The sequence below is a fragment of the Argiope bruennichi genome, chromosome X1 (assembly GCF_947563725.1).
Source record: "Argiope bruennichi chromosome X1, qqArgBrue1.1, whole genome shotgun sequence".
In the NCBI taxonomy this organism is placed as follows: Eukaryota; Metazoa; Arthropoda; class Arachnida; order Araneae; family Araneidae; genus Argiope; species Argiope bruennichi.
In genome coordinates this window covers 17,276,427-17,300,544 of record NC_079162.1, presented here as the reverse complement: position 1 = coordinate 17,300,544, position 24,118 = coordinate 17,276,427, and the positions used below count along the sequence as shown (strand labels likewise).

Sequence of the window (24,118 nt, the reverse complement as noted above, 5' to 3'; positions counted from 1 at the left end):
TTAAAAAATAATTTAAAAAAAAAAACACTAAAACGTCAACTGGCTGCATTAGCAGCACTTATTGTATACGCCTTAGGCACCTATAACTCATCAAAAAGGCGGAATGTATCCAATCCGACTAGAATTATAATGTATAATGCAACTCAACAGAGTTTCGCCTATTAAGTTCTGGAAATATGTAGTTTCGTATGTAGATAGAAAAAAAAAAAAAGATTTTAACTGGATTGCATTCACAATTCTATGCGAACATTTTTAATGCTTCGAATCGAAATGTGTGCAAATGTAATGTAATGCAATTCAATGGTTTCAAGTAATATAGAAAAAAAATGAGAACAATAAATAACAGCAGACTTTCAAAATAGCTTTAATACATAGCTCTTCTGTAACATCAAATGCACAATTATGTATTAGCAAATTATTTTATTATACAAGTATGTTACAAGGCAAAAAAGCTTTCAACAAAACATCTATCAGCTTAAAAAATAATTACATAAAAGCGCTCAGAAAACATATATGTAGCTGCATATCTTAAATGTTATCTCAGCAAACAACCCAAATATTAGCAGTTACCTCTTAGTTTTACTCAAATGAGACTATCATACAATGAAAGCATATCAAATGAAATAATTTATCATGACGATGCATTAAAATACATTAAATACAAATTAAAATATCTTAAGAAGCAGGCACTTTAAGAGGATATAAAGGAGCTACCACAGAAATCAAATTTGATCACATTTCTTTTCTTCTCCCTCCTCTAGGCTTAATCGTTTCCGAGATTTGCCACATTGCTTCTTCACAAAGATAATCATCAAAATTGTTGAAGAAAGATATGATTTGCTCGTTTTTTTTCACCGGATATTGACTGAAAAACAAAAGGACATGTAAATATAAGAAATCACTTGAAATACAGAGTTTCATGAAAATTGCTATTCTGAAGCAAAGAATATTTTAATATCTAGAAATATATAAAGGTTCGTTTATTGGCCTTAATAATTTCTTTGAAACTGTGTGGTGTCATATATTAACACTATATACACTATATTTACAGCAATCAATGGTGCATCCCTTTCTGTAAGAAAAAAGGAAATGAAAATGCTTCTTTTTTTAAAGAAAAGAAAGCGACACACACACACGCACACGCACACGCACACGCACACACACACACACACACACACCACAGGATGGTTATAATTCAACTTCCTCTATAAACAGCAAACGGGTGACAACGCATTGCAATGAAATTTGGTATATAGACTATTCACGACATGCGCTCACGGAATTTCGAAAAAAAAAAAAATTTAGTTCCAAAATGTCCACCAGAAGGCGCTTTTTCCGGGAAAATATTAAATTTAACACAATAAACGACCAAAACCGAATACAGAAACAATATTATCATTCCAGAACAAGAATTATGAGTAATAAAATGTAAAACCGGGAAAATCTGTCAGTTCTGGGGAAAAAATGTCGAGATTTGCATGCTTGTGAAGAGGAAGCTTTATGGAAAACAGGTTAGGTTATGACTTATTTTGACTTAAAACATAACGGGCGTTGTCATGTTTTATGTCGATGTTTCCGGTTGTTATGATGATGGTATCTTTACTTGACCGTGCGTTATTGGTGAAGTCATTTTACGAAAACATGGGGAATACTTCTGCTGCAGTTCATGAATTTCGTCGTGTAAAGAACCTATGGAGTGGGTCAGTGTCTACTAAAGGTATCCGGACCTTGATTAAGAGATTTGAAGCGACGGGGACTTTCAACCTGGAAGAAGCCGTAAATCTGTCACACCGGTACTTTTTGATGCCCTCAAGAACAGCTGTTGAGCACAGACACATATATCAGAGTTTGGGGGTAGTAGCGGACGTGCAATTTCTTGACAGACAGGCTGTTCTTACAGCACCGTCCGAAAAGTACTCAAAAATGTAATGCACTACTTCCCATACAAGATCCACCATACCCAAGAGGATAACAAGTGCTTGATAGGGACAAGCCACAACGTCTCTCATTCGCAGTGAATTTTCTCAACAGAATGACTGGAATGAGATCATGGCCTTGGAATATTCTGTGGAGCGACGAGGCTCATTTCTAACTCAACACACAGAATTGCCGCATTTGGCCTGAAGAAAATCTGCGCATGCACACTGAAATTCCCCTACATTCTCCGAAGGTGACTGTCTGGTGTGGATTCACAGCGACATTCATCCTTGGGCCATTCTTCTTTGAGGAAATAACTGCACGTGGTCCTGTCACATGTTTCGTTACGGGCCGTCGGTACCATGACATGCCGCAGACGCTTGTTGTGCCGCAACTACAGCAAAGGCAGGTCCTTACATCGACCATTTTCATGCAGGACGATGCGCCCCCCCCATATCCATGAATCCCCACATATCCAACAGTCAAGGCACTATTGCTCCAACACTTCACAGACGGACGTATTATTAGTTGCTTCTTTCGTAATCCATTGCCACCACTTTCGCCGGATCTAAATCCATGCGATTACTGGTTATGACGTCACTTAAAAAGGCTGATGTATCGTGGAAGTGTTGCGACGTTTAATGACTTAAAGAACATCATAACGCATCATGTGCGAAGCATCACAACTAATCAGTTACGATCTGCTGTTGAACACACTGTCCATCGACTTGAAATTTTGAAAGTGAATGAGGGTGGCTGCATGGAGCACCTTTTGCTACATCATCCGGGACACGATTAATAACTGCTCCTCTAGTGCAATTTCGTCCTAATCTGTTCTTGTTTCTAAAAACTGTTCCCCTCCCCCGCCAAACAGCGTACTGCTATTTTTTCCGTGCCTTTACTTAATATGGTTCGACGACAATGTTGTCAAAAACTAGTCAATAAATGTTAATATTGTTTCTGTATTCCGTTTCGGTCGTTTATTGTGTTAAATTTAACGTTTTTTCGGAAAAGGCACCCTCTGGTGGACATTTTGGAACTAATTTTTTTTTTTTTTTTTTTTTCCCGATATTCCGTGAGCGCATCTCGTGTATAGTCTATATACCAAATTTCGTTGCAATCCATTCACCCGTTTGCGTGCTGTTTATAGGGGAAGTTTAATTATAACCACTCTGCATGTATGTATGTATGTACATATATATACCTATTTCGGATTTTATCGGAATTTGACAGATCAATACAGAGCCGTCACGTGTCGCAACTGTCTGCCACTTAGTGGTGATGAAAGGGAAGGTGTCAATCGAGCATATGCCAGTGTTAGAGTCGAAGGAGAAAGTTCTGTTCCCAGTACAGCGTCATTATGTCCGACCTCTGCGACGTTCCAAGAGGCATGATTATTGGAGCTCACTCAGTTCTAACGCTCGTGTAGAACAGCCAACCTTATGGGTGCTCCAAGGATCACTGAATCAAGGGTTATAACAAAACTAGGAAAGGTGTAGTCTGCGAAGCGGAACAGTGGGTCAAAATCGAAGATGACCGATCGGGACAGACGAGAGTTGAAGAGGATAGTCGTCCGAGAACGTAAGACAACACTGCTGTAGATAGCCTTCGAGATGAATACCCATCTCTAGAACCCCGCATCCCCAAAAATTATCCAACAGGAGATGCATACTGCGACCATTTACGGCTAAGTAGCCATCCGAAAGTCTTTAGTGTCGCCGCAGAATGCTATGATGTGAAGACAGTGGTGCCAAGACCACCAAAACTGGACATAATAGCTATTGGAACATGTAATCTGGTCTGACGAATTATCATTTACATTATTCCAGACCAGCAGCAGGAGCATTTCGTGTTGACTGTCTGGTTCCTACCATGAAGCATGCAGGGGGCTCTGTGCTGGTGTGGGGAGCTATATCTGGGCGTGACTTGGGGCCACTCATAGTTCTGAGGCAAGCATTGTTGTAATATTCTCACAGATCATTTGCACCCTATGCTTCAGACTGTTTCTTTAAGAACGCCTTTTATTCCAAGATGACGCCACCCCTGTACATAGTACTCGCTATATTCAAACATGGTTAGATGAGCATAGATGATGAAGTGGAACATCTCACGTGGTGTTCTCAGTCCCCTAATCTCAACATTATTGAGCCTTTGTGGAGGTTTTGAAAACAAAGTCAGTGTTCGGTTTCTTTCCCCATGCACACTACCTGAACTCGAGACAGCTCTGCAGGAGGAATGGTTGCGAATTCCCTAAAACTTTGTGTACGGCCTTTGTCAATCCTACGTCGGATACAAGCTGTAATTCGAGCCAATAGTAGCCCAACTCCCTACTAATTAAAATTGTACACTATTTCACAGGTGTTCCAGCTAATTTGTCTTATACCTGTATATCTTATCAAATAATCAAATTAAATTAAAAATATTTACAAAAAAATCTAAAGCTGATTTCAATATTTAAAAAAAACGTATCAAAGGCATGAATAACATAGTCATCATTAATAGTCATGAATAACTGACAGCTAAAATTTGAAAACAAAACCAAAAAATAATAAAAAGTAAACCAAAAGTTTTTTTCGAAATGTATATTTACATAAAAAGAGCATTTTTAGGGGAATGAATATGATTTTAAAAAAGATTTATAAGTGATGGACTAATTTTTTTTTTTTAATTTTTGATATATTTTTCTATTATTATGTTTCTGAAGAGTTCATTATTTGATTTTTAAGGCTGAAGAAATTACATAAATCAATACAAATATTTTTCATAGATGAATACAGAAATGAAATTAGAAGCATCCATATTTTATAAAATAGAATAAATGCATATTTAAACAAACTAAGACGCTGCCCAATATATTATCCCAATTTAAAGAAAGCCTAACAAAATAATAATTTCGTTATGTAATCATAAGGGCATACTTGTACAAAGCTAAAGTTTTTAAAAAATTAAGCCAATAAAACATTGTTAATTAATAGAATAAATTACCAATTCTTAAATCTCCTCATATTGTCCAGAATATTGAACTGTTGCCATCTCTTGGAAAAGTTTATAGCATCTTCTGTTAGCATGTCACTATTCCCGATATGGACAAAAGTCAAATCCTGTAGAATCAGTCCGCTATTGAAAAACGGAAAATAAAGATACAGAAAATATTTCAAAATTCAACAAAATAACTTCAAGAATATAGAGGAGAGTTAAAATAATTGTATTTAAAAGAATTAAAAAATGCCACTTTTAAAAATGCTTGTGTTTTCCCTTAATGCATTTAATAAAAAAGTATTTAATACATGTAATAAACAAAATTCAATCTTCCTATTCCAAGCTGCAAATATTTCAATTGTAGTTCATTTATCTAATTCCATATCCATTTTATAAGTCAGAAATATTTAATCATTTTTAATCATATGAGATAAATTCAAATTATTAGTATTTTTAAATTTAATTATTTTTATCCACTTAAATTCAAACAGCTTTATAAAAACTACTCTCATTTTAACTTTCGTGCTGTGCTGGCTTGGGCTTTTCGCACGCTTCTCCAGATTTAACTTTTCTGTCCTATCTTTAATGACCGAACTTCATCGCGATATACTGTCCAACATATATCGATATTTCTCGATATATCATGATTTCATTATTCATGTATTGCTATTATAAATTATAAAAAACATCTCTTAATATATTGATTAATCAGAACAACAAATAAACGGAATTTTCAATTTATGTCATAAGAATATCCGTTTTTTTATACAATAAAAACATTTATAAAATAATTTAGTTAAAATTCCTTTAATAAAGTGTGTTAATGTCAAAGCAATGTCAGCATTTTATAATTACAATTTATCCTTTTTGATATTACAATTTATCATATTTAGCTTTTTTTAATAATATAGTAATTTTTAAAATTTTACAGTTTTTACTGCTGATTTAGAAAATATCAGTTTCTTTCAATCTGCATAAAAAAAAAAAAGGAAAACGACATAATAATGCCTTTAATAAGTAAAATTAAGTAGTTTCAATTTTTAATAACCAAAAATAACGTTCCAAATCTCATGCACCAAATTTCAATGGTATATACTGCGGGTTGGACAAACTTTTATAACAAAGAGAGGTTTTATTGGGGGGAAAGAATTTCTATAAGAGTTATAGAACGAAAAAGTCGTTATAAAATGGTAGAATATGAACCCAAAAGAATAAAAGTTTTGAATAACGTTTTGTACTGTTTCTTTAAAAATTTTAAGTACCAAATCCAGCAAGGTTTTTTTTTTTTTTTTACACTAAGTAAAAATTAAAATTTAGCAAGACTGCTGCAACAAATAATTTTCAAATGGATGGTGACATTAAGGGGGAAAAAAAAACCGTGAGAGAAATAAAGTACATTGAAAATTTAAGACTTCAAGTTAAAACCTCAGCATAATACATTTTAAGGATCAACTAACATAATAACAGAGCACTTAATTACAATTCAACATAATTCAGTAAAATCCCTTTAATAGGTCGCTCAAGGGATAGCTTCAAAACACATATTAATGAGAATGATGACTGAATATGTTACTGTTTTTAGAGCGGCTTTTCTCCAGTTTAATAATCTCTTTTTCGCACACCAAATTTATCCTGCTGTTTTCTTATTTTCCACTGATCGCGCCAATCTGCGTAATTTTCTTTAACCACACATAAAAGGTTAAATTGCAAATAATTTAAATAAATTCTTCAACATCTAAAACACTGAAAATTGAAATTCGAATGTTTTTCGAAATCGCAACAAGTATGGCACGGTACTTATTTCATACTGCCCCTTCCTGTAATTATTTCAGTATTTTAATAAAAAGCAAAGCTCATTGTTGAAGAAAGAGAGAGCGGAAAAATAGATTAATGAAGCATTGTCTTTATATGTCTTGCAACCCCAGTATCCATTTCACCCTGTGTTGTTTCTTCTATTTTTTTTTTTTTTTTTTCCTTCCCTTTGATACATCCGGTAAAGAGATATAAGGTTTAGACCCATGTTTAGACCACAGCTTTCTTTTCATTTCTCGAGAAAATTAAGCACTTTTTCAGGACATTTTTTCATAATAAGCACTTTTCACGACGCTATGCACCCTGTTAAAGATATAAAACAAGAAAAATTATATATTTTTGAAAATATAAAAATGCATGCTATAGAAAAGAATGAAGATTGTTTTAATAAAACACCAACATATTTTCTACTGATATACAAAACAATGCCTTAAAATTCAGTCATAAAATTGAATTCAGTCATTCATTCCTGTACCCCACAAGACGGACGGGAAAGGATTTCCTTTCACAAAAACGGCATTGACATAAAGTTTCATTTCACATGTGTTGTTACCATTTATGCAAAAAACCAATGTTAGGACAAGTACATAACATATGTTATATGTGTAGAAAGGATTTTATGGTGAAGATTAAGCGTTCGCATTGCAATTCTGTCTTTCGTTAAAAACGCTGATAGTAATCTCCTTTAAATGCATTATTATTGAGAGATCTGAGACTTTAAAGGCTGTTGCATTTTTTACCCCAAATTGCATGTGATCAAAAAGAAATACAAACATGCCCTAAATTTTTAACTCCAATTCGCAACTGAAAATTTCAATCTTGTGTTGCTGTTTTTATTTTTGTTTATATCTGGAACACAGAATTTGAAAGTTATCTGTTATAATAATTTCGTGCAGTGTTGTTGTTTTTTTTTTTTTCGTCGGATAATTACTTTTCAAATCTTGGATATATATATATAATCATTAAAAAATCATCAGATCAAAAATTTTAAAAAAAAACAGGCCTTTCGTTTAAATCGAATTTTAATTTACAATGTATATAAGTAAGTAAATTTTTGAAATGCATTACGAAATTAGATTCGTATAAAAACGAAATTTTTTTACGAAATTAGATTCGTAAAAAAAATGCTTAATAAATAATGGCAACGTTTGAATTAAGTATATCTGCTATGAATTTCAAATTTAATTTATTGTATTTTTAATGGCAATAATAATTAATATCTTAATTCATTGGATAGATGGTATAAAATGTAATTAAAATTAAATAATGTTTTGGTCTGTTTCCCGAACAGATATATTTGGAAATCAGTTATTTGTGTCATTTTTAAACTTAATTCATTAAAGTATTAAAAGTAATTACAAAACTGCTTTTCCATTATTTATGGAAGATATTTCAGATGTTTAAAATAAATAAAGCATAACAAATTTGCTTGAATTGTATATATATCTGAAAATGAAAGATATATAATTCTTTTATTATATTTAAATAGAATTTTTTAGATGGAATCTCTCAATTATGAGAACAGAAAATATTTTTTTTTTTTTTTTTTTTTTTTTTTTTTCAAAATGACAGGCTCAAAGCAAGTATTTTTATATATTAAAATATGATAGTATTTATTGAAATATTAACAAAAATTATGTACAATGATGAAAAACAATGAAGAGCAACAAAAATAAACACTAAAAGAAAACCAAAACGAAAATTAATTGTGTGTACCGATTTCCTGCATCGCGTTTTATTGTGAACCAAGATTTATGGTCATGATAAAGATAAATCAATATTTTTCAAACACTAATATCGAAAAATCATTTTTTCAAAAACATCGATTTGTTTCGACAAATCGAAAATTACAGCTCTAAAGATTATATAAACATACTTTGTAAACTTTCTGTTTTCATGTACTATGTGCTTCGTTTATTACTTTCTAACCAAATATGTTATTTTTAATTATTCATTTTTCCGTTATTGTTTCAGAGCTATTTGCACTGCTGGTATAAGACTTGTTATTCCTAGACATGCAAAATGGTATCTACTTCTTTAAATAGTTTGTCACACAAGCTATTTAATTTCTTGTTCGCTACATTTCAAATCAAATCATTGGAGCCGAACTACCTTCGAACAGACAAGTTAAAACTTGTCTATTCGAAGGTAGTTCGACTCCAATGATTTAGCCCTTTTTTTCTATTATACATAGTTGTAAACATGACAACGAAAGAAAGTGCAACACTGGTTATTCAAGAAATTTCTCTTTCTTGACAAACGGCATGAATTCCTACTTGAAGAGCTGATTGTAACATTAATAAGTTAGTCTAATTCTATGAAAGAATGAAATGGTTTAAGAAAAATTTAACTAGAACAGAAGCAAAGAAAGTATAAAAAAAGAGATTATTTTGTGAAACTATGGAGATCTCTTTGACATAACTCTTGCTTATGCTTTGGGACACATGAAAAATGAAGATAAGAATTTCTTAATTCCTCTGTGTCACAGAGGATGGTTGGTGTAGATCAAAAATTAAAACACAAAGAAGGAAGAACACTAAAGCACATTCCAATGGAAGCTGCTAGAGGAGAAAAAAAGTTATGAAGAAACGGAATGACAATTTGATACATCAAAAACTGATGATTAACATCAAGCAGAAATAGGGTTTACACATTGAGGTCTGCTACAGAAGCTTTAAGGCGTCATACTAAAAACTTAGTAATAAATCGGACATCTTTTTAATGCCTTGAAAAAAATTTAAAGAAGCCAGAAAAAGCAGAATTCAGAACTGATTTAACCTACACGATTGCCAAGAATTCGCGCTGCACTGGGATGGAAAGTTGCTTTTAGCAATCGCTGGTGTTGAAAAGGTAGATTGATAGCAGATAATAACAGTAATTTTTCAAGTCAAGGAGGAATTATTGGGAGTTACTGAAATCCCAAGAGTCAGGGCATAGTTGTTTACAGAGCAATAGAAAAATTGGATTCAACCGATAAAATTCAGGCACTTTGTAACGATACAACAACAAGCAACACAAGTCGAATAAATGGTGCTTATACAAAGTTTTAAAAAAAAATTGTTCAATCAGACTGTGTCGTATATTTTTCGCCGTCATCACGTTTTTTAATTAGTTTTGAGGGGTTGTTTCTAGTAAATCGATGAGTGCAACTTCTAGTTCGGACATGGGCTCTTTTCAAAAACTTTACAGAAACTTGGGCAAAACTCGATAAGAACATTTAATAATTAGTAGCAATGAAGGGTCTGATGAAGCCCGTTTTATCATTCTTGAATATCTTGAACATTACCTATCTGCGCAGAAATAACAGCGAGATAATTACGAGAATTGTTAGAGTTTTCTATGCTCCTTTTTGCCAATATTCCGAAGAACGAGATATCCTTTTGTATACCAGGAGTGATAAGTCATGCTAGTGGATGGAAAAAGACAAGTTATATATTCACATTTTAAATATTTCAAGATAAATTTTTGTTATAAGATAGGTTGAAGAACTCTTTAAAAAGATTATTTTTCTTACTCGAGTCGAATAAGAAATGGCAAATTTTAACAAAACTTTCCTTCCTTCTTCAAAAAAAGTTCATAGCATCTGTCATAAGATATTGAATTTCTAGCCAATAGAGAAACGTTTTCTTATTGCTTATCAGTAAGTGAGGAGGCCTGATATAAAAAGGAAGCTGTGTTTCCGATCCGAGTTTTTTGGAATTATTCCCTTAACAACAAACTGCTACAGAAAGAATGGAACTGATCCTTTTCTAAAAAACCTTTTTTTCGTTCGGTTTTTTTTTTTTTTTTTTTTTTTATCGGCAACAGATCCCTGCATTTTATTTATGAACAAAGAGATAAAATTTATGTACAAAATCAAGTTTCCACTATGGTGTGTTCCAGTATTAAATAATCAGAATACCTGCGGAAGCGAGCAATCATGAAATCCACTGGAGCTAATATACCAAACCGTTAACGCAACAGATGAGCATCAAGCTAAAATTTTCATTTTGATTTTTATTTGAATTTTAAGAACGTATTCATTCGTTAGATTAGTTGCAGATTAGTGAATTGTTTTGCGAAATAAGTTATTTCATGTGTTAATAAAGAAGGGAAATCTTCATATTGAAATTTACTTTAACCAAAGGTGTTGATTTTTCTCTGATGAGATTAGCTAATAGCAGATAATTATATGTATGGATTTATTTCTGTGTGAATATATGTGACGCAAAACAATGTGTATGTATATGTGAGCTGCGCAGCTTTTTATTGAATTCTAGAGAAATTGAACAGAATTTCACAGAAGCAATTTGTGTTTCTATTCGTAATGATGCTATCCTAGATACATTAAACCGTTTTTATGGTAATAATACGAGTTTGTGCACTTCATTTTGGTCGATCTCTTCTTCATTAATTCGCCCAGCTTGAATGAACCCCCGCTATTTTATTTGTCCTAGAAGATTAATTTATTTTATATTTCCGCTATATGATCAGCAAAATGGTTAAAAAAAGTCACTCAGAGCTAAATTTAATCACGACCCAGACAAAGGTGAAGAAAAGGGAAAAGAATCAACTAAATAGGTACATTCTGCACCAAAATTACATATATTTCCTTTATAAAACTACAAGTTTTCATGTTTTGTAACTCTAGTATAAAAACTTTCTTCGCGAGATTTTCTATCAGTACCGATTTCCTCGATGAGACCCTTAAATATAAAAGGATGTTCTAGGTTACAAAGAGGAATTACAAAATTGACATTACAAAGACAATTTGTATATAATGCTGCAGAAAGAGCTGTCAAACTAATTAAGGAATACATCCTTGCAAACAATTAACATCCTTGCAAAAGATGAAAATGAAAAACGATTTGTTTTACAGATTGTTGTCAAAGATTCGGGAAAAAAACAAAAACGAAATACTAATTAATCATCTTTTAAGAAAGAATAATGTTCGTGTCAGATATTCATGTTAATGTTCAGATTATGTCCCGTTCTATAGAAATTATTGTTCTACAAAATACTGCGTTTTTCTTGTGGAAATTGTGTTGTTAAAAAAATAACATTTTAAAATTTTTCATATTATTTCAAGGATTGTTCCAATTTCACGGTCTTTGAGGGTCGTCTAATAGTTTCCCGATTCATGTAAAATTTTGTACCTGTCCTGATTTTTTTTTTTTATTAGTACAAGAATAGGGGGTGGGAGCAGCAAAATTTTAACTTTCGGATAATAATCGATAGTTAAGTGCCACTCTAATACATATTCAATTCATTCAACTTATCGGCATTTTTTCAATTAATTTTTTTAACCATTCGAATTTAAAAATATAAAAAGTTTCATTTCTAAGTAACTCGATCCTCTGATTTCTCAGGTTTTATCTTATGAAACTTTAACTATTCTAAGTGAAGCTGAAATATTGCATGACACACGTCATATCACACGTTTAGCTAAATAAATGCAAGCTCAGTTAGAGTAAGGGAAAATTGCTGTTTGAAGATAAATAGACTCTGAATGTATTTTTATATCTCTCCCCCCCCCTCCTGCATTCTGCTTTGCTTTGCAGCGCAGGTCGCGGCTTAGATATGAATCTGGCACGGATTTATTAAAAGCGTCTAAAAAATTAAACTGTTTCAATAATAATGAAGAAGGCTGTCATTGAATGAGAACTCATCACTAACTTATTTAACAGAAATTCGTGATTAATATATACACTTCAGTTTGTTCTTGTGTGTTTATTATTGCAGTTGCAAAATTCTGTTGGTGGAATGTGGAGAAGTTTCAATGAAGATTGCAGTCACAGCTAATTCTAGAAATCTTTTTATTCCAACTTTCACATACTGTTTAACTCGGTAAAAGTTTATTAGAGAATTTATGACAGTTTCATAGATACTTCCATATCAAGACCATTAAGGAATAGAGCGCCGCGCATTATTAGTATCTAAAAGTACAGTTGGCCAAATTTTAACAAGTTTATATCAACTAGGAATAGTAATTTCTATAATTTTCACTAAGATCAGCATCTTTATAGACTTAGTGAAGCTAATTTTATACCCAGATAGTGAAGGTTGCAATCATTTAGATTCCAGAGGTCTGGGTAAATGAAAGGTTTGCATGACTCAATTATGATTATGCAATTTTAACAAGTTTATACCGATCCACACGATTATGCAACTGTGTGTGTGTTTAAAGATGATAATCTAATTAAAATCCAAAACAATATCTTATTTTTGTAACCTTAAATTAGCTCGTATTATTGTATTCTAAAATTTTCTCTCATTTCCTGACCCGATTCCCACTTCTTATTTAATTATTTCTAACAAGTGCTTAACAAAATCATTGCCAGACCAGAATCTTTAATACCTGCACATCCTTTTAAAAGATACCTAAGATTTCCTGACCCAAGTCGACAAGTGGGAAAGAAATTCCTATTAGAATCTCATAGTAAAATCACTGAAGGGAAAATTTCTTGCATTTTCGCGCTTGTGTCACGATATAGACTGACACAATCTTTTCGTTTCTGTCTTGTACATAATATGCCTTCCGTATAAAATAAGGAAGAGGCAAGCGAGATTATTGCTACGTTCCGGCGAGATTTCAAACTAGATGATGCCGAAACACCGATTCCTGGTTAGCCGTGTCTGATTGGCTCAAGGCGTGCTTCCCAAGGCTTCAACTTTTCTCGACCTTTCGGCTGCAATCGTCCAAACCAAGCCGCCGATGGAGTACCCTATGCCGTGCGTAACCTATACTTCTTGTTCTGCGTTGCATTCCTGCTATATTGTGCTCAATATCTTTCTGTGTGCTCCATGTCATCGTTTCTTAGAGAGGCTACCTTCACTCACAAGTTCCTTCCCTGCGCCAAATGATCCATCCAGATACTGATGTCATTTATGTGTGCCACTGTCATCACAATCTTCCTCGCCTTGTTCCATTATAAATGTACTGCATTTCCAATAAGATGTTCTAAATGTTTGCTTTATTGTGATTATGGTTCATCAGCAAGTGATTGAAATGCTTAAGAATGTTTTTTAAAATCTTCTTCAGCATACGTCCCTGACTCAACAAATGAAAGAGAATAAGTGAATTCATAGATATTATTTTTTCTTACAGAAATTTCAGATTTATATTGTGTATTCCTTATTATATTTTGAATTGCATATTTAAATTATGATATAATAACAAATAATCTTTTTTAGAATATTATTTAAAATATTGTGTTTCTAAGTCTTTTAACAAATCCATAAATCTTATTTTTCTACTGTGTACAGTTTTAAGAATGTGTTCCAATTGAAATTTATATTAATGTGTAACAGACCCCTTTCCCTCCTCTAGTAATTGTGCGTGTGTGTGCATGTTTTGTGTGAAAAACGTCTTTAATGTACTTCTTATAAATATTCTTGTGATGCGATATATCCATGTGCTATGAACCCAAAAATAAAAGGGTTTTAATTAACCTAGATGAGAGTATCTTTATCCAAATGCTCAAAATGCATTTCACTCAAGCACGCGAAGTTACAAATATTCTTAAGATAAGGCAAAATGACTGACCCAGTTAAAATAAATGTAACTGATTCCCAAGGTTTAAGTTCAAAAGATAATGAAACTAATAATAGTAATGATATAGTAAAAGTAACCGTGTAGCTGAACAAACAGCTAAAGAACCCTCTATAATTCCTTTTGATCCAGAAAATGGAATTATGATTGGAATACTTTGATAAAATTTGTAAAGTTAATAAAAAAACTGACTTGTGAAAATTAAAAATATCGCCAAATTTTTAAAAGGATTAGCACTAACTTATTAGATAAACTACTGTTTAATCATTAGTAATTTTCATGATGTGTGCTGTGTATCACTGAGCAATTTATTCAGCCAAATACAGTAAATTTTGCTGACTTTTCCGAATGTAAAACTGACTTAAAAATGTTAAGTTAATTGTTTATTTTCACACAAAAAATAATAATAAAATAAATAAATTCTGGCAGAGAGTTAGCTTTAAACCACAACTCATTCTGGAAGGTCTCATTGATAGACTGCCAATTCAATTAAAATAATCAGTAAGCATAAAAACCCTTGCAGAATAGCTAACAGTCAAAGGTAAATTTTTAAAAATGTAGGAACCTTCTCAATCAAGCCCAGTCAGGAGTAATGAAACCCTAATCAGAACAAGAAAACCAGCATCTTTCGTGCCTAAATTAATGTTCATTTAATTAATAGATTCCACACTTCCTTTGTAAATTGAGATCAAAACTATCAAAATTTAGCAAGACCACATCCAAACAATTCTAATAACAAAATCTGAACCTATATTTCCAACAGACATCACCCCCTTCTCCCTGTAGAATTTATCCATAAAAAATTATTCCAAATGTTTATCATCGAACACAAGTGTGTCTTTTTTGACAAACCCAATTTGTGACCAATCTTCCTATAACAGCTAAGTCGTCTTCCCCATGCACAGGAGTATCTTTTACTTCTTCTCAAAATCCATAAATAACAGAAAATATTTCTAATGAGGTACAGGAACAATTACTAGTGTCTGAACACATCTCAATTTTACCAAGTCTAGCTAACCTAGACAATATATCTAACCCTCATACTGCGGTACATAATGTAAATATTGTTACTGACATACGATCTACTTTCTCTATTATATCTGAAGATATTAAGAAAAAACTTAATTTACCAAGAATAAATGTAAACCCAATTCGAGTCAAACATTTATTTGAAAATTGGTAAAAAAAATCAAATTATATATATCATTGAAAATCCTTTATCATATATAATTTTAAAGTTTAGGATTGTAGTTTATATAATCTAGTTATAGATTTTTATAAAAATAAATGAGAAAATTATTACAAATTTATATACCAATAATAATTCAACATCTTTGCATATTGTTGAAAATGATAACAATATTGATGATAATCAGGATAAGGTAATGAATACCTCTGAGGAAACTTTTTCATCTCTAGTTCTAAACAAACCATTTAACCCTCCATTATCTCTTGTATCAGATATTCTCATGTGTTAGCAAAAAATAAATACGATGTTGGCAAAAAAAGATTGGGAGCCCCAAGAATAATTTTAACATCTAATTACCATCTTCACAAAGAGCTTAAAGAACCTATGCTGATGATAAAATTCAGATAGATAAGCAAATCAAAAATTTGTTGACTGCAAGTTTAATAAAATTATCTATTAGTAATTATTCCAACCCTGTAACTTTAGTATATAAAAGAGATGTAAATAGAAAAAGTCGTCTTTATATAGATTATCATAAAATCAATTCTGTTTGATATATGATGCAGAACCTCTATTGAGAATTGATACTTAATTAGACAAATTAATTATTGCTAAGGTGCTTTCTTTAGACCTTGGATGTGATAAAATACTATCAAAATTTAGACAATTTGGATAACACAAAAATAAAAATATTAATGATGTATTTGTACTTAAAAAGAAAAATCTGTTTAAAATAGTTGTACATTTTTCTCTTAGGAAAAAAGTTTTACAAAATGCTCATGAACAATTTGGGCATTCAAGCACTCAAAAAATGATAAATCTAAATTACTCCTCAATATTATTTGCTTCAAAATATTGCATTATTTGTCAAACATAGTGATGTTCGTTAAGTAAATAAAAAGAAAAGCCAAAAAGAAAGAAAAAAATAAAACAATATCTGGCTTGTTACAGGCTGTGTCCCCCTATGGATCGTCCTTTTGAATGTCTTTCTGTTGATGCTGTTGGTGGATTTAATTATTATAACTCAACTAAAAATTTCTTCATATAGTAATTGATCATCTAACTAAATGTGTTTGGGCTCTTCCTACCAAAAAAAACGAAAATTCTAAAAGTTATATTTATATATTAAGGCAGGTCTTCCAAATTATTAACTGAGTGAAATAGCACTTCCACCTCATCTAAATTCAAGTATTTCCTCATAAGTTACAGTGTCAAGCATCTGTTAATCTTCTCAAATCACGCACAAACTAATGGGAAATGTGAAAGAATTAAAAAGTCAATTGCAACTAAATTAAAATAAAAGGTCCATTCTTTTACAAAAAAAAAAAAAAAATCACTTAAATACTTTTAGAACAATTAATCAGTGAATATAATTTAATACCCTCATTCTGTAACAAAATTTCCTGCAGCATATCTGTTATTTGGCATTTGACCTTATTCTCCTCCTTTAACTCAAAATCTATTCTATCCTCTAATAGAAGAAGCTAGAAAATTAGCAAAAGATAATACCATAAAATATCATGATAGAAATAAAATAAGATACGATGTTGGATTCATAGATTCTCCATTCAAACCAGGTGATGTAATGCATGAGGAATTTAAATATCCAAACGGTAGAAAATTCTCCCCAGTTTTTTTCAGGTCTATATGAAATTGAAACTAAATTTTCAAATGTAAACTTTGCAATAACTAAAAAAAATGCATGAACAAACAAAGCTATTGATATTGTCCATGGGTCAAAATTAAGAATTTAATACCCCCCCCCCACACACACACAAAAATTAAGTCATGAATGATAATAATTGAATTTAAATCCTTTAAAATCCTTTTACGTCCCATTTTTTTTCACGTAGAATCCTCTTAGGTTGGCCCATTGTCTTCACTCATAAGAGCAGTTTTTTTTTTTTTTTTTTTTTCATTTTTTTTATCATGACGCTGATGATATTCTCATAGGTGCAATCACAACAAATATAAAAGCCTAGCAGTCTTATTGAAGCATGAGTATAGGGTCAACCGTCCGATTAATTTCTATCTCTTTCTATTTTTATCCCGGACATTCTCTTCTCTTCTATGAAAACGAATATTACTGAATGGGAGTAGAAAGACAACAAGAATTGCAATCCCCTTTTTGATATCCTTATATTTAGGCCAATGAGTGCTACACATTAAAAATGCTCTTTAGCTAACTAGTGGGACAAATGATTTTCTTTTCAAACTTACCCAAACACTTTACATTTTTACACCATTTATTTCATCATTAATATTTATTATAAGAATATTTTGAATATCATGTTTATCACTCATTTATTCCTAAACTGATAATTTTGGTGAGCTACGTTTTTACTATTAAAGGACAGAGTATGTAAGCATACTCTAGAAACAATATTCACCAAGTAGAGATTATCAACACAGTTTCTTTAGAAAAGATCATTTTTATATTACAATTTTATTATTATTACTTTAATTTTATTGATTATTTAAGTCTCCTTAATATTTTCGCAAGTATATTATATTTTCATATCGAATTTCCTCATTACAATATATTTTATAATGTCTAGGTCAAGGAAACTTCGGTATTCATTTTAATATGCATTTAAATTTTAATCTCTTACTTGAACACCACTGAAAGGTATGGTTGTGAGTCGAAGAGCCCAGACACACTTCTCACGTCTAGCGGTGGAAAGGAAATTTTAATATCTCTTAATTTAATTTAAAACTCAATTAATTTCCTAATTTTTATATTGAATTATCCCGTGTTAACTTCATTCTAAAATGATCTCTTATTTCCTCATTTCTACTTCTTGTTTAATTATTTCTAACTCGAGCATAATAAATGCAATATCCGTACTTCCCACGCCAGGAAGGGATAAAAATCCTTAACACCTATCCATCCTTTTAAAAGATACATAAAATTCCTTGGCCTAAGTCGAAACGTGGCAAAGAAATCCCTATCAGAATCTCACAGTAAAATCACTGAAGGGAAAATTGTTCGCATTTTTGCGCTTGTGACACGATGTAGAATGACGCAATGTCTTTTTGCTTCTCTCTTATACATATCTAGCCACCTTTGGAGACCTGCTGGTTCGCCAGGAGTAAGGTTTTCTAACATTTTCAATTAAATATTTATGTACCTTTGTCTCTTAATAGCTACTTCAGCAAAATATTTTTTTAAGTTTTAAATTTCGATAGTCACATAGAGCATATTTTTATAGAAGCTTTACTATATTTAGTTCATTGTACTATATATCGTTCTAATTTGCACTCAGTTGCCGTAACATTTAAATTTGACACGGAAGAGATAAAACTTCATTAAATGCAAAAACTTTTTTGCTGAAACTAAACATACTTTTCACTGCAGAAAATCGAATCCTTCAGCATTGTAATCTTATGTGTGCCACAGAATATTTTTTATAATTTTTAAGTATTTCAAAAAATTGCTTATTCAACAAAAAATTTTCTGATTCATCATAAAATTCAGTTTTACCTTCAAAAAGATTAAAATGCGGTAAATAATATTTTATTTTAATCAATAAATGCACTTCAGAAAACAATTATGAAGTCAATTTTATACAGTCCTTCGATCGTATAAATTGTATTCAGTAGAATTATTTTGACAATTTAGCATTTCAATCTTCTGCGATGAAGCCTGACTGAGTTAAAACGTTTTGAATATCATTATTTTAGACAATCAGTATTGGGGTAAGCTCAAGCTCTTATGGGCATATTTTTTTCAAGATGGTCGAGGGAGAGGTATAAAATTCGCGCGTTTTTATAAAATAGAAACATTTAAATTTCCATAGCTCGATCAGTTTCAATTGCTAAAGAGTGGATTTTTTTTAAATTTAAAATATTAGTGACTCAAGAATATGTTATTGAACATGACTGAGAGAACAGGGAATCTGTATAAAAATTTAAAATTCGTAATTCATCAGAACATTTATTGCTTCAAACTACATAAAATGTGATTATTTCATTTAGACCATTTTTTAGTATATATATATATATATATATATATATATATATATATATATATATATATATATATATACTGAGTGACCAAATTATTATGACCACCTGATAGTTTTAAGTAAAATGAGCTATTGCGTCACAGTGTTGCCGCTAGAGGGCAAGATAGCTACAAAAAGAGAATGCAAGGCAAGTGAACCTTCAATTGCACTGTGTTACGCGAGGAGATATGGGCAAAAAACGTGGCTTAACTGAGTTGGCGCTAGAAGCGTCGGAATCAGTATCAGCAAAACGGCTGCTCTTGTGAAGTGTTCGAGAGCAGTGTTTACAGAGAGGGAACTACCCAGTTGAAAACCGGGTCTCAACGTCAGGCTTGTGGTTGTCACAGGCAACTTAATGCTGAAAGGAGACTTGCCAGAGTTGTCCACTCCAACAGAAGAGCAAAGTACGTGAAAGATCAGGGAATCTTAATGAAGGAGCAACTGCGAACGTCTCTGAACGAACTGTGCGGCGCACATAACACCATAAATACTCTGGGAGCTGACCACCAGTTCGAAAGCCTCTGCTGTCAGCCTTGAACAAGAGCAGACGTCTCCAGTTTGCAAAGGGCATAAGGATTGGACATTAGATGACTGGAAAAGGGTCGTGTAATCTGATGAATCGTGTTTTCAATTACATCATGCAGATGGCAGAGTTCGGATATGGCGAAAACAGCACGAAAGCATGGACCCCAACTGCATTGCCATAACACTTCAAGCTGGTGGAGACAATATTATGGTTTGGGGGATGTTTTTTTTTTTTCATTGCATGGGTCCTTTGATTACTGTGGAACAGCTCTGTTCGAGGGTATTTAAGTGTTCTCGCAGATAAAGTGCATCATGTTATGTTAATGGTATACCCTGCCGGGGATGGATACTTTCAGCAAGACAATGCTCCTTGTCATACAGCTGGTATTGTCGTCAGATGGTTCGAAGAACATGCCGCTGACTTCACCTACCTTCGTTGGCCCGCAAAATCACCAGATCTCAATCCAATTAAGAACTTGTGGGATGAGATTGAACGGGGCATCAGACAGCTGGATCCAGTGCCACCCAATCTGAAGGAACTGGAAAGTGCAGTTCATCAGATATGGGTCAAATTCCTCCTACCACCTACCAACATCTCAAAGAATCTATGCCAAGAAGAATGCGAGCAGTATTACGGGCTAAAGGTGGTCCAACATAAAATTGAGGGGGTAATCATAATAATTTGGCCACTCAGTGTATATGCGGATATCCTGTATATATTAATTATGTATGCTTTAAATAATACTGAATTATGGAATTAATAATATAGCTATTTTAAAATGTCATAAAAACTTTTTTCTTGCATTCATTTTTTTTTTCAGAAAATATCCCATTTCTTATTTATTCCATTTCATACACACATGTGCATTGCATGGATTTCCGTGCATAATATTGCATTTTCTTAGGCTTAGTTTGCAGTAGGAGATAAATTTAATCTTTTGGTTTGAGTTCTGTCAATGTGATGGCAGTGCGCTGATAAAAACTAATTTTTCCCACGCACTCTTAACGTGCTTATGCAGGATAAATTTTACTTTCATTTTGTGCAAAATAAATTGTTGGAAAATATGATTACAATATTTTTTTTAAAAAATTCATAAAAAATATAAACTTAATTTATAGGTGAGGACATTGATATCACTGAAAAAAATTATTTTTTGAACTTTAAAATAATGTAAAAATCAATTATGAGCTGTAATATTTTCAGAAGTTACCGTTGAAAAATGTCAAAATGTAACTTAATTTTTAATTAATTAAAAATTTTTTTAAAAAAATTGCTCCGAGGTACACATTTTTATCCTCCAAAGTATATATGTGCCAAGTATGATAGCTCCCAGTCATATGATCTGGCGTGTACAGCAGCAACTTATACACATCCATACACGCAAAAACAAACACATTCATCTAATAATCAGCCTTGGAGAAATTCCTGATAATGATTGGCACTGAATTATAATTTTCTTTAAGATGGTGGATGGAAAGGTCTAAAATCGTATGTTTTATTGTTTTTATAGAATAGTAATATTTAAATGCTCATAGATTAATTTTAACGATTGGTTCAGTTGATTGCAGTGCAACTCTTTCTATTTAAAATATTAGTGTCTCAAGAGCATTGTGTTAAATATGACTCACAGGGCAGAGGATGCATGTACAAATTTAAAATTCGTTATTCATCAGAGCACTTATTGACTCAATACTCAAAATCAATACTGTAATTGACTCAATTACATAAAATACACTATCTACCAATAAGTAATTGAACACCTGCGTTTAAAGAGATAAACACAATTTATTCATATTCAATAGTTAGTAGAGCCTCCATTTGAGGCAACTGCAGTCTTAACCCTCCGGACATGCTTTCCAGAAGTGTTTGGATGATGGACAGTGATATCTTGTTCCACTGGGCTTGGAGAAAACATGTAAGTTCTTTCATCGATTCTGAACAATTGACAGCACGAGCATGGAAACCGAGCAAATGTGCTTCCTTGCGGATGGTATTTATAAAAACAAAACTCCTGGATGCTTGTTGAAACTCATGGAGTATGTGGGCCATTGGTTTGGTGCGGTTTTCCCGAATTTCTTAGGATAGCACTTGTCGGTCTTTCTTTCTCTTAGTTTCGTGGGTCTGGCGAGTCACATTCCAACAACCACCACTCACCTTCATCTTTTTAATCAAAAAAATCATTGTCGAATTTGGAATGTTTAACTCACTTGATATGTCTCTTAAGGATCGGCCATTTCTATGATATTCGACAATTACGCCGTTCCCGAAGTCAGACAGTCATTTCGTCTTGCATTTGACTAATACCAGTGCTGTTTCCTACACGATATTTAAGTACAGAAGATATGACGTAGATCAGTACCGCAGATATCCTCATTTGTATGGGTGTCCAAATACTTATTAGTAGATAACGTATAGTAATCTACTAATAAGTATACGTATAGTAACGTAACGTATAGTCTGTTATTCATTTCATTTAGACCATTTTAACAGATCTATATCTATTACTAAAGGTTTACAAATTAGTCGTTGGGCCCTGAATGGAGCGGATTTCCTACATATATTAAACATTGTTTGTATTAAATAAAGCAGCTTTGTTGAATATTATTAAATATAGATATTGTAAAAGATCACAGAAGAATTTGACTTGTATTTATTTTTCCAAAAAATGCTGTTTTTCATATTTATTCCATTTCATGCAGACACGTGCTGAAAATTACACTTTTCTAGATATAATTTATAGTAATAGTTAACTTATTTTTGAATTTGAGCTTTTGTTCAATGTGATGGCAACACGCTGATAAAAGCTCATTTTTTGCCAAGCACAATCAATATACTTATACAGGTTAAATTTAATTTTTCTTTTGCTCGAAATAAATTGTATAAAAATCTGGTTAAAATAATTTTAAAAAATTTATTACAAGACTAGAAACTTAATTTATAGTTTAAAAAATTGGCATCATTAAAAAGATAAATTTTTTTTAAACTTTTACTTGATGTAAAAATTGTTTTTGTGAGATAATATTTCGAAAGTTGTGGAAAAACGTCGAAATTTAGCTTAATTTTATTTAATTAAAATTCTAACTAAAAATTCAAAAACTTGGCTCAGAGGTTCTTATTCCCGACATTCAAGATAGCTGTGGTAGCTGTGGGTCAAACGGTCTGACCTATACAGCGGCAACAACATTAACATTAATCTTTATTATGTTATATTTCAAAAGTTTCTTCTTTTCGCCCATGCATTTGTAGAATTATGTTAACATATATAATTTATAAAACATTGAGTATCATAATAAAAATGATGAAATTAATGACTATATAAAAGTTTGCTTAGTTCAGAAATATACTATTTTTGGATTTCTAGCATGAACATTCCATACGATAATTTCTAAACACGGCTTCCAATTACAATGAATTTCGAATTTTTTTTTTTTTTTTTTTTTTTTTAAATCCTTACGTTTTGTGCTACTTTACATTTGCCTATTCATAAAGGTGACATGCTGTTTTTTGCATCATCAAACATTTTTTTTTCTCACCGAGGGGATGAATTTTAGGTTTTATTTTCATATTTTCGGCCGCTTTCTCTTATTCCACGTCCCCTTTAAATGGGCGAATTAAATAAATAGAATTACTGGCTTGATTATTAAAAGTTGTATGTTGTGCCAAGGAGTATAACACATAATGCATTAACTCTAGAAAACTAGCAGGAGTGCTTCCCCTTCAATTTTCTCGCATAATATTCCAATATACTTACTGCTACGTAGTACAGGTAAGAAAAGCGAGAGCACAGTTTCAGCATCTTTCCTTTGAGCAGCTACCCAGAAATTAACACACAAGCATTTTTAAACTTTTTATTCTTTTAATTCAGGTGCATTAGGTGATTTTTTAAACTAACAAGGGGAGGGCCCTAGGTTGGAAATTGAGTTCAGAATGAGATTTGATATAATGGTAGTATAGATTTAGAAGGTTCAGTCATGAAAATATTAAAGCGCAATAGCCAACCAATTTCGAGAAAATGGCCTTTCAGCATAGTTTATATACTAATAAAGTGTCGCCGTTGCCGAGATCCGAATAGTATAGTGGATAAAGCACTGGCATGGCATTCGCGAGACCCGAGTTCGGTCCTGGGCTAGTATTTTTGCTTTTTTTTTATTTGTTTA

General features: G+C 32.1%; 1 protein-coding gene across 2 annotated transcripts in view; it reads right to left on the bottom strand.

The window, feature by feature from the left end:
* Window positions 1–345: 345 nt before the first annotated feature.
* The window catches only part of LOC129958296 (rap guanine nucleotide exchange factor 1-like), a 104,062-nt gene continuing 80,289 nt past the window's right edge, over window positions 346–24,118 (bottom strand). For both annotated transcript variants that reach the window (XM_056070683.1, XM_056070682.1), the window contains exons 18-19: window positions 4,903–5,034; window positions 346–865 (exon numbers count right to left, since the gene is read on the bottom strand). In XM_056070683.1, the coding sequence (XP_055926658.1) occupies window positions 733–865; window positions 4,903–5,034 (265 nt within the window). In that variant the 3' untranslated portion in view covers window positions 346–732. The remainder of the gene's footprint in view (window positions 866–4,902; window positions 5,035–24,118) is intronic.